General features: G+C 33.8%; 1 protein-coding gene across 1 annotated transcript in view; it reads left to right on the forward strand.

Moving 5' to 3' along the window:
• LOC129225638 (spondin-1-like) overlaps window positions 1-13,026 on the forward strand; it is a 247,685-nt gene that overhangs the window by 172,681 nt on the left and 61,978 nt on the right. Inside the window, exons 3-4 of the mRNA XM_054860106.1 lie at window positions 5,072-5,205; window positions 10,952-11,025. Coding sequence (XP_054716081.1) covers window positions 5,072-5,205; window positions 10,952-11,025 — 208 coding nt within the window. The remainder of the gene's footprint in view (window positions 1-5,071; window positions 5,206-10,951; window positions 11,026-13,026) is intronic.

Genomic DNA, 13,026 nt, shown 5'->3' on the forward strand with positions numbered 1-13,026 from the left:
TCTGCTTTTGCATGGCATGACTTTTACGAAGCTTGAGCCTTATTATAAGATAATTATACGTAAACTTGAATAAAATAGCTCCTGTACAATTAAGTGCTGGCTGTAACCGTACAATGCTTTGAAAATTTTGCTCTTAAATTAAAGTGAAAAATAACCTATTCTTCAAAAAGAATTTTTTACGACACTTTAACATTCAAATTTTAAAAACATACAACACTTATTTTAAGTCTCCAAGCATTTTATTTTTATCTCTGTCAAAAATGTTTGTTAAAATGCTGCGTTGCATTATTTATCTTGTGATAGTTTTTTTTCTGTAAAGAGCAGCACAGTAATGATAGCTTCGAAGACAAAGTATTTTTTAATGACTTCTTAAGTATTCGTAAACTAAACAGTTATTGCCGCATTATGTGTATAAAATGCTGATATTTAATTTTCAAGCAAATAGCGCTTTTGGCTCGAATATTTTTGATTCACAAATGCTTAATAATATATTCTTGTAAAAAAGTTATTAACTACTTTATTTAATGGTTGACGAGTTTTGAAACTGGAAATTTTAACGAAAATCGACTACTGTAGCGTTTTAGAAAAAAAATAACAGCGTTTGTTTCATGGAAAGATTTATAAAAATGCTTCAAAAGGAATGTTTCAAAAATATGCTTCCCACATAGCTTGTTCATCTCACAGACTCTTTCAGATAAGTTCGCGCTTAAAACTTTTATAAAATGCATGTCTCTTTTAAAGTAATTCAAATAATTGAATGTTTTGTTTCAGAATTCAGCATAGGATGTTTCTACGCAAATTAAAAGTTATTTTTCTTTTCCTTTCATTTGAAAAGTTTTTGAAAACTGTTTAAACCCGCTTTTATCGGTTTTTTTTTTTTTTTTTGACCTACGGTTTGGAAAAAACTTCTGAAAAAAATTTATGGACTGGAAAAGTCACCCCCCTCCCTTATCTCGCCTTTTGTCTTTGTAAAAAAAGGAAATAAATAACTTTCGACTCTGGACTGTTAAAAACGTGAAACAGTTTTGCAAAACGATGATGAGAGTTTCCTTTTTCTTTTTTTATCAACAGAAGAAAATAATAATAGTAATAACAAAAGCAATAATAATAATAATAATAATAATAATAATAATAATAATAATAATAATAATAATAATAATAATAATAATAATAATAAACTAATAATAATAATGATTAAATAATGATAAAATTTTAATAATAATAATAAGAAGAAGAAGAATGAAATAATAATAATAATAATAATAATAGTAATAATAAATAATAAAACTTCGCTTAGTGATAGATAACCCGCGAGAACGCGCGCTACTCGGACGAACACGAGAACGCGCAGGTGGTGTCCTGCACCCCAGTCAAGAATTTCCATAATTTACTAAGCAAAAGTTTATTTTTCACGGTGTTTTTTAAAAATTCCTTACGACAAACATAATTATTACTTTAAACTTTGCAAATGAACCTATTTCATGAGTGATTTTCGCCATATTAAGACAAAAATTTGAAATTTATCTCATATAAATGCACATTTACATTAGTTGATGCATTCGGTACACATGACATCAGAATGATTTTTGCCAAAAATATTTAAGCATTTTAAACTACAAGACTCGTTTTTACTACCACAGATAACAGCACTTGTAGGACACCTTTTGTTTTTGAGTTGGCTCCGTTAAAAAATTACCTCTCAAATTTTAGTTTTGTTTGATGCTTGACATCGCTCTCTGATTCGCATGGTTTTTGACAAGTTGAACTGCCAAATCTTTAATAAGAGGTCTTCTCCTTTTTAATACTCTTATTTGAGAATCTTTGATTAAGAGCAGCAAAACTCTGCGGTTGAATGTAGCTATATTAAGAAGAGACAAAAATAGCACCATTGGCCTTTTTTTTTTTTTGTAATCCATGCCGTAGAATAAGCAGCTAACCAATAAATGACTTCGGTTCATCTTTACTGATATCATTGCCATTACTTTATCGAGAAAAATTATATCTAACTCTTTCAATAGGCATTAGTAGACTTCATTATAAAAAACAGAATGCTATCAAAATAAAATAGAAAATGATTCTGAAGGTTTTGAAATATTACTCGCATGCTTTGTATTTCCCAGAAGTTAATAAATAATGCTTTTTTCGGGTGTTCTTACGTTGGAACGGTATTTTTCTTTCATCCCTTTTGTTTGACAATCTTTTCCAGTGGACACATTTTCCTGAGGACACATTTTCGTTGCCATGGTTACCCATCGTTTGCGTTCATTCAAGGGTTAACTTAAACTGATTTTACTTTTTAAAATGTATGGGTGTAAAATTACATTTTTTCAGGAAAAACAGCAACATAGATGAACTTAAAAAGCAAAACTTCATCTAAACACAAAATTTCCAGATTGCTAATTCCAATCATTTGAGACTGATCAGAAATGAAAATCTATAAAATGTTTATTTTTTGTACCGCATCCTAATCACCCTTTATTTTTTCATTGATGTTCCTCGTAATACCTATTCAAGAAAATCACCCGGCATAGTATGAGGGTGCAAATTTCTTGGCCATTTTCATTCCATTCTATTTGTAAAAACAAGAAACTCAGCGAGTAAGGGTTCTATCGCAATTCGTTATTGCGCAAAACATAATTCCAATTCAAGAAATAAATGCTGGATGTAATTTATTTATTTATTTATTATTATTATTATTATTATTATTATTTTGCATTTTCGAAATCTATTTTACTTAAGTTTTACTAAACATACATGCGCATATAGTTCACGTTGAAATGAAGCCCGAAAAGAACGTTGAGTTCCAAAATTTTACTATTTTTTTGGGGTTAATCCAAAAAGCGTTTCTTCAAATATCTTTAATACATATTGTTGTAGATACTGCTGTCTACTTTCCCACATCAGTAGCATTCTACTTTTTAGTAAATAAATATTACTAAAGAAACATAAAGAAATACGGAAAAAGCATTTGTGTAGTAAAATGTCATGTTAGAGATGCTGCGTTTCTTTTTTTTTTTAATTTTAATTTAGGTAAACTTTTTAACGTGAACGAGCAAAAATCTCTGAGAACTGCATAAAAGATACCGACAGCCCGGTTATCACATTCAGCTACTGCAATTTCTTCCTTATTATGTACTCATCCGTCTGGAATATTAATCAAGCGAGACGGAGGCGATATCATCTCATTGAAGAAGAGAGTGCCAACAAACTTTTGGCTTAGGTAAATTTAGCTCACCAGTGAGAGTCTGGGGCCATATTGCGGTTCAACTCGCAAATTGAAGTCAAAGCTTGGGCATTAAGCAGTAAGTTGACGCCCTCAAGTCCAGGCTAATGCAGAACTACATGCAAAATACCGAAAGTCCTGTTATCACATTCAGAGATTTCTGTTTCGTCCTTTTTATGAACTCATCGGTAATAGGCCTTCAACTCGTTTAATCACTATGTCAGACTGATAAATCTATAACAAGGATGAAATTGCAGTCTCTGGATGTGATAACTGGGCTCCTCGGTATTTTGCATGTAGTTCTGGGTTAGCACTGTCTTAAGGTCGGTAACTTACTGCTTAATCTCTGAGAACTGGTTAAATTTTTCGGCGGTTATCGGTTCGCCAGACCAGCGCACAGTGGGGCGAAAACACCAAAAAGCGCTTATAAATGTTTTTTTTTTCCTATAATAAAAAAATTGAGGATTGATAAATTTGCACTGGCCTACCTCTTAGGCAATCAGAACTGGAATTTTAGAGCCTTTCATCCACTACAAAGCTGAAGGGAGCCTTTAGAAAGTTTAAGAACCATGAGTGCGGGAATTTCTAAAGAATGCTTTTAAGCAGTCTATTTTTTTTCTTATTAAAGGCGGATATATTTAATTTCTCTCGTGTCCAACGATAGTAATAGGACGAAAAAAATGAGTACTCGAATTCTCAAACCGAGAATCGGTTCTGATCAGCACCAAAAACTTCGAATTCAACGTTATTTTTTTCAAAACACTCTACGAAAAAATGCCCTCTTATGTTCTCTTAGAAATTAATACTTATGAGTCATAAAGGGTCTATAGAAAGACCCCGAAAAGGAATTATAGCTGCGTAAGCCTGCGAACTTTGGACCCTGAGCCCAAACAAATCGAGAAAAATCCATTATAACATGCCTGTGTAAACAAACAATCGAGAAAGGTTTAAAAACACCTTTTAAGCGCTTTTTGGCGTTTTCGCCCCACTGTGCAGCGGTTTAAAACAACTGGCTAAACAGTCATGGCACAGGGCAGACACCAGTAAATCTCAACTAACGAGCCAGCATTCTTCAGAGCTACGGTGTTCAATGACGTTGATATTGACATGTTACTCATTTATTCGACAGAACATGACGTAGATACTGACACGCACCTTAGTTATTCGACAGAGCGTGATTGCCGTATTGGCATCGTATATTGACAATTTGCTTTTTCATTAGTGCTCACGTCATAAATTTGACGATAAGACCCGGATAATAGTCACTGGGGCCCAGTGGCGCACACAAGGGGAGGATTCAGGGGGTCTGGACCCCTCCCACACCTTCAGTTTTTTAAATTCAGTATAATCCTCTGTGTGTAGTAAAATAACTCCAAGCAAAGGTAACAAGAATTACAGGTACAATAAATGAAAACAATAAAGTTTTTTTTCTCTCCATCTTCCCCCAACAGATTCGAACTGTATGTGAGCATAAATTGTTCTAGAATGATGATTTTGCTTCGCTGTTTTTATTTTTAACTATGAGAAAAGTAAATACATTCATTATTGTGTTTTCTGGTATTTGAATCAAGTATTTGTTATTCCTATATTAGTTTTATTAACTGTTGCTGAGAAATTATTTATTTATTTTTAAATGTTTTTTGTTTTTGAAAATTGATAAAACAAAAGAATATATTTGGATGCGTGTGGGAGTATGATATAAGAACAGTGGACCTTCGATCTTGGATCCTCCCCCCTCCTTGAGGAATTCATATGGGGCCACTGCTGGTGGCTGCTTGACAATGACTTTTGAAGTCAAAATGTATCAAACGATTCTCGAATAATTTGTATTTTATATTATTTTTTTAGCTCTTTGGAGACGCAATGTGCAAGTACTCTGAAGAATGTCCCAACGCCATTGTTCATGCATCTGGAATACCAAAGCAAGATATTCAAGTGATGTGGAAAGCGCCACCTGCTGGGACGGGATGCGTTGTATTTAAGTGAAGTATTTTGTTTAAATTGTATAAAGCGTATTTTTACAAAATTCTCTTTTTGAGTGCATAGAAGGGGGGAGTATTTCGTTATAAAAGTAATGTCTATTTCAATTGCATCATATTTTTTTTCGATGAGAAGTCTGTTTTCATTTTGCTATAATTGTTAAGTGTAATTTAGCAAAACTATTTTTTCTATTGAGGGTGGGGTGCGGTATTTTCATTTTGTTCTTTTTGTTATGCATATTTTAAACGGATTCTTTTTTCCTCGACCGGTGAAAGGGGAAAATTATTTTTCTTTAATTGTTACGCTCACTTTAACTACCTCTTTTTGATGAGTAAAAAAAAATTCTTTTTGGTTCAAATTCAATAAGTGTTTTAATTAAATTCTTGCTTTTAAATCAATTTATTAATTTTTAACTTTCATTAAAATGCGTGTATGACTAAGCAATCTCTTGAAGCCACATAGCGTTTTATGTTTATAAAATTCGGTTCCACTTTATTTTGGATCTTGGAGGTCTGCACCTCTAAAAAGGGGAGTTCGAAATTTTTTTTCTCCCTTCACACTATACACTATTTGAAACTATTTTTTTCTGTGAAAAATAAAGTTTATTTCAACATTCTAAGTTAATTAAAACAGGAATATTAAGCCCGTTTTAATTTAGCACAATTCCTTGATTAAACTTATTCTACCTTTGATGTTCTTCACATTCATTATTATCCTAGCACATGATTTATATAAAGAGGCTGACTCGCGGGGACGGAGCTTTTTAATAGAGTTATAAAGAATATATAGCCAATATAAAACTGTAGAATACCCAAAACTTGACCTAATGTGGATCGAAAAGTGGCTGATCTTGTGAAAATAGCGGGTTATTGGACAAGCAGAGACGCCCCGAACCCCATTCTTTTTTTATAGGAAAAAATTCTGATTTTGCCGAATGGAACTCCAAATTTCGCAGAACGATGATAATATTGTCGAATAAAACTCCAAATTTTGCCAAAAGTGACACAAGTCTTTTGCGCTGGTTTCTTTTTTTTTTTTTTCTCCGCCAGAATGTGGCTGAGTTTTTTTTCTCCCAAGCTATTGAGGCCAATTAATTAAATATAGCAGGGGTTCTCAAACATTTTTGACTTACAGTACCCGTAAAAGAATTAGAATTTTCTCACAGTACCCTAGTCCATCTCTATTTTTTGAGAGAAGTGCCTAAGTGGGCCAAATAAGGCTACCCTAAGGTTCAAAAGCTATTATCTCGCTCTTTTATGACTGAATAACTGCGGCCTTTGCATATTTATCAGATGACTGAAAAAAACTAAGAAAAAAAAAAAACCAAGTGAAAATTTAAGTTTTCGTTATGGTTTTTAGCAGCTGTAGCAACAAAAAGCGATTCGATCCTATTAGGCCCATGAACCCTTCGAAAAAAAAAATGAGCAAAGATTACTTCACATAGAATTGAAGACATGAACGCCAAAAAGTACGAGCCTTTAATAGCAATAAATACACTAAACCACACTGGATAACATCAAAAACAATACCAAAAATTTCATGTTTACTTCCAAAAAGGAGAAAGATCACAATCGTCATATTCGGGACAACTGATAATTCGTTATTTTATGGATGTTTGTCACACATGCGCACAATTCGTGCATATATGAGCAGTAGATGCTCATATCTTCCACTCGATACTTCAATATTATGATTTTAAGAACACCGGAATGCTGAGGGCTAAACACGGCCTTAACGGCCAACAATCTACTTTTCTAGGTTATCAAATCAGAGGAAGAAATGACGGTGCGTTGCAACATTTGTCTTTGTGAAATCGTCAACTACATATATTAGGCTACAAAAACAATAATTAACTTTTTTTAGAGTAGTAACCTACAGTGAATCATGTAGAAGCAAAACTTACAGCAAATTAAGATCAGGAATTTTTAACATCAATTTTAAGTAACAGCTTTTGGTACACTTTTGCATGGTTATTAAAAATTGCGTGTTGTTTGTCACCAGTTAGACTTTCTTATGACGATGAAGACACGATCTAACGAATTTTTACCTTGTAACATAAAATAAAAAATAGCTGATGGTCTTATTGGTCTGTATGACCTTATATGGCAAACTAATCCAACGTATACACTAGTGGACAATTGCTAAAGACGGAGTCCAATGGGCTGAGTAGCGCGTAAAAAAGTTAGTGTAATTCGATGCCAAGTGAAATAAACTAATGCCAGAACTCTAGAACATTGCAATGGCGATAATATTTTGTGCTTTGAGATCCAAATGTTGTTGAAAAGTGTTCAAAGGACGAAACGGCCATTTTGAGCTGAATACGTAAAAGTGAATAAACGCCGGAACCAGGCGTTCCGGCGTAAGATAAAAATACGGGATATGGCTACCCTGGAGACCGATGCAAGCTTCCACACGTCATGTGATGCGTTACACAACATTATCCAGCAGCTGTTGAGGTAATTTATCTCATTCTTCCGTCTGTCACGGATAAGGGTGTCCCTGCTTATTGGAATGAGTTGTCGACTGGCAAGACTGCTCTCCAAAGCATAACAAACATTTTAAATATGATTCACATCTATAAAACGTGCTGGCCATCGGATGGGTTGAATATTTTGAGTGAGATAGACACTCATGGACGGCGATTGTTAATGACATTTTACGTTGCCATCCATGAAAACGAATTTATCGCCCACAGCGCCACAGAACACGAGGCAGTAGAACAACATTAATGTATCACTAGTCGTTATAGTCTTGTTTGGAAGCACACAAGTGACGTACGGCCATTGATCATAATCCCCCGTAACATGACACAACTTGTAGGATACTAGTCCTTTTCTTTTCTGTTTGCCGACTTGTATGCTGTACCACTCTCATGCCAGGTTGATTGTCGTCCACAATTAGACGACAAACTGAACCTGCTTTCATCTGAGAACAGTACACAAGCCCAGTCGACTTCTCTCCAAATGCGATGCTGAAGACATCATTACAAACGAGCAAAATACTGACTTGTAGACAATGGGATGTACAAAACAAGCTGACAGGCGTGTAGTCTTACTGCATTCAAACTGCTGGATGCAGTTTTTTGGGATATTTGTTTGCTAGTAGAAGCAGGAAACTGCTTTGCTACCTCAGTAGCTGTGTTGCGCAGGTTCCTTTTCGTTGCTAGCACTAAGTACCAACTTACTGATCTTTTGCTGACGTCGTATTGCGTACACGACATCCCTCGTGACATTTGCTACACATTCCATTTGTTTGAAATGATTTCCAAACTCTAGAAACAATCCTGTAGCTGACGTCAAACTCCCTTGCAACTTCTAAATTTTTCTGTCCTTTTTCGATGTTGCCAACCACACAGCCACCCATAAAATCATGTATGGGATGTCGGGAAGACATACCGAAAAATGCAAGTTCGGTCAATTGATTCTTTTCTGTCAAACTTTCCTTTTGAACAACAAAGGTCATCACACGCCAAAACCTTTATATCGCTTATCTGCGCTACGACGTGGCAAGCAACGTCGTGAGTTTAAAGATTGGATAATCACAACACAAATTACTGTGTCCCGAACTTATGCTAATTTCCTTATTTCCTTGTCTTCCATTTTGGGGTTCCTCTGCTATTGCCATCCAACCTTAGCAATTGTCCATCAGTGTATATAGTAACTTCGCGGTACCCCTCGCCTCTTCCTACGGCACCTAGTTTGAGAACCTTTGAAATATAGTAAATGTTCGATTGATGCTCCATTAATATCAATTCTGCTGAATAAAGCATTTGAACATCAGTACATCTTAAAATACACCGCCAGCTCAGTTATTCCATCCGAGGACTGCAGTTTCGTGACCAGCTCAGGTAATTCCTATTCCGGGCTGATGAGTGCTTAAAAGCACGAAACTGCAGTCCTCGGATGGAATAACTGAGCTGGCGGTGTATTTTATGTATTTCTGCTTTAGCCCTGGCTTAGGGCGGTAACTTACTACAAAATTAGTACATCTTAAGAAATGAAAAGAAGCGAGTTATTTTCCTTTATGAATTAATGCTGTTGTGATTGTTTGATAATTAACTGACGCTTGCTATCTAAGAAAATAAATCCGCTAAATGCAATAGTATTTGGTTTATATTTACTTTGGTGACATTTTACCCAGAAATCCGAAACTCGGAATTAATTACAGAAAGAGAAAAAATCAGTTTTGGCCGGTTGTTACAAGCTAGCGAGGATTTCAAATAGCTGACGGGTGTTTCACTACATTTCGCTTTAATTCGAATAATCCAGCAAACTATTTCGAAAATTCCACCGAATTACTAATCTGTTTACACAAGAAACTTGAAGCATTTTTGTAAAGAATATTTAGTTTGGAAATTAAGATAAGCTTTAAATTATAATCTGAGCTTCTTAAAGTGAAGTTGAAGAATAATTCTCTTGCAGAAAAGAAAGGAGGAAATCCACTAATTTAAATATATCCTGATACATTTGAATTTGTTTTACATTATAATTTATTTTGAATGTTTAAAAGAGCAACATTAATATTTTACGTACCTTTTTAGACTGGAAATATTTTGTTTTCAAATGAATTTCTTAACCATATGGACAAAAATAATTGAGAAATTTTTTTTCCGCCCCCATGTTGTACTGCGGCTGTAATTGGATATTTTAAGGAAAATAAGACTTTGTGTGGAGAAGGGAGGGGGGGGGATATAATAGTTTGAGAGGAAGAAAGAGAAGTAATATTGATTATTTAAACCCTTAGTATGTTTCTACATTTTCCGAATGTTTGCGTATGATACGTTATTCTATCCAAGTTCTAAACATTTGTTTGCTTTTACGTAACTGTACGAGTCACGTCGCACAATAAGTCTTTAGTGAATTTTCCGCAAGTGTCAAACCCGAGGATTTTTCAAGGAAATTTGAGAAATTATGCTTTTATTTATTTATTTGTGTATGAGCCACAAAATTAGGAAAGAAGGTGATGGGTTCTTTCTGCATTGGAAAAATCACTTCATTAATAAAAAATGTAAATTTAAAAAAATAATAATAAAAGCTTTAAAGTGCTGCTAAGTGCATAAATATTCTAGAAATCCTCCACTCACCTTATATTCCATGGTTTTGGAAGGCAATATATATAACTTGATCCAACATCAGCAATAAAATTTTACTTTTTTAATTTAAGTTATTTGGATCAGTTTCTTTATTTAAGTACTAGCGGTACCCGCACGGCTCTGCCCGTAGTAGAAAATTAAAAATATTTACAAATAATGGATGATGAATTTCTCGCCAATTTGCTATGTTCATTTGCTCAAATATGTTAGGAAATTTACTCGCCCACGTTATGATAATTTCCTTGGTAAAGTGTTTTTAAAATTGAAATAAAAAAATAACAAAAACGAAATTTTGAAAAATCGTTTCGAGGTGCTCACCCTTGTGCTAAAAATTATTTCTGTGCCAAATTTCATGAAAAATAGGTCTTGGCGCTGTGTGCGTAACAGACATACAGGGATCCAGACATCCAGAAACACAGATATCCAGAGACACAGACTTTCAGCTTTATTATTAGTAAAGATTATACTTTTTAAAACACTGGTTTTCAAACTATTTGTCAAAGGTTTGCCAACAACTGAAACTATTGTGTGTATGTATTCATTTTGTACTTTTTTGATAATTGCGTTTTGCTATACTTCAAATATTATGTTTTGGTAATGTTATGATTTAAGAAATACTTTCATCTATAAAAACATTATTTTTCTGTTTTATATAGGGCAACAGTACAGGAGAACAGAGAACTGTGGTACATGGACGAAGGAGGTCTAATTAGAGAACTTTGTGAAGAAGGTAAGAGAAGAAGGAGACAATTTGAAATTTAGGTTTTCCTTTGTATGGAAAAAATTGCAATGTCGAAATGAATTAGTACACAGTTAGTACTTTTAATCAACAGTATTAATATTCTTATTTCCTATTTTAATTTAATATCGGAAGCAAAACACTACATATGTGTCCAATATAAAAATGCTTTGTTTTGTGAGGATTTTAGAAACTGCTAACTTCTCCTTTTCAAAATTTAATCTTAAATAATTAAACACATAATTTAGATCACTACTGGGGTCAACATCTTATGTTTCTGTGAAACTGGTGAACCTTACGAAATACTTTGAAACATCATCTGGACATAGAATGAGAGATTTTTGCCCACGTCGATTGAAAATTTAAAATCGGTGTAAGTCGGATTGAAGTCAAATGTCTCGAAAACATTACGGTATTGAAACCTAAAAACCAATGTGTGAGTGTTTAAACCCATATTTTATGCTTGTAATTCCTGTGCTTCAGTACCTGAGAAAGCGGAGAACTTGTCAAGAGTGAAAATATCACGTACTTAATTGTAAGTAAATGCAAATTGAATTTTTTCTCAAAACGTCGTATTTTTTTCAAACATATTATTTGTTTTGCGCCATGGAAGATAACCAAGGCTACATACTACCAATTTACTTCAATAAGAAATTTAGCTTACATAAGAAGAAAGGATCAAAAACATTATGCCTCAAAACTTTTGAGAGCTAATGTACATATAATCTAAACTAACTTTTACGTAACTATACCTAAAAAAAAGTTATTTCATGAACTTACACTACTCTTTCAGCGCTATAGATAACAACCGAAAACTACATGCTCTCACAGATTCCAACGTGGAAGAGATATTTTCCAAAACCTGAAGCAACTTATTCTCTTTCACTTCATGCTAGACTGCGCAAAATTCTCTTGTTATAACCTTCACAGAGAGTGCATGAAATTGCCATAAAACTTTTATGCGAGAATTTTGCTCTAAAAGTTTCATCAATAAACTCGGAATCAGCGTTTTGGGGACTTTTATTCTGCTTCTGTGTAACGAAGTTAATTTTCCTCATTATCATTTCTGATATCAGACACAAGAGTAATTTTCGTGTTAGAAGTCGTAAATCCGAACACAGAACGAGAATTACTGCTTATTTTTTAAATGAATGGCTTGTATTGAAATCCATAAGCACGTTATAAGCTCTTACAATGAGAAAATGTGGCTACTGCTTCATTGATGGGAAGCTATGTTACTTAATGGATTTTCCTAGTCTGACTCATTAGTGTCTTTATATTTTAATTCAAAAGATGGGGAAAAGTAATAAATTTTATAAATTTCAAGCTTTTGATAGAGTTTACCTTTGGATTTTATTTTTTCCAATGTTATGCGAAAATTGGTTTAGTTCTTGCTTCTTTACTGGCTTCAAGAAAATTCACTTTGCGTTTTTTTTTTTTTTTAACTGAAGGTTTTTAGTATTTTTTAAGATAAGCTTCAAAGTGAAATGTTCACGCTGAATCCCCTCACGTATGACTTCCTATCTGACAATTAGGACCACAGAAATGTTTACCCCCTCTGTATGCGTTCTTTCACTGATTAAAAGTTGGAAACTCGCGTCATAAAACTTGTCAATCATATTTTTTCCCTTTTGTTTTAAATAAAAAATTAGAATCGTAGTAAAGAGGAAAAAATCTCAGTTGGAATTTGTAATATATTGCATTTGTACTACACTTTAAAAAAGAAACTGGAGTACTACTAGAAAATCTCTAGGAAACTGGGCTTCCACAAAACTTTCCTGTAACGACACTGATTCTTCTTTAGTAGGACATTGCCAACGTTACCTAAGAAGCTGTTTCGTTACAAAAAAACTTTTACTGAACCCCAGTTTCCTAAAGATTTTCAAAAGTAGCACTGCAGTTTTTTACAGTGTAGACTTAAGGAAATCAATGCATTTTGACCCGTCCATGGGAATGGCCATTGATACAGCAATAACAAACAAAAAGTGTGTT

This window comes from Uloborus diversus, chromosome 7 (genome assembly GCF_026930045.1).
Source record: "Uloborus diversus isolate 005 chromosome 7, Udiv.v.3.1, whole genome shotgun sequence".
Classification (NCBI taxonomy): domain Eukaryota; kingdom Metazoa; phylum Arthropoda; class Arachnida; order Araneae; family Uloboridae; genus Uloborus; species Uloborus diversus.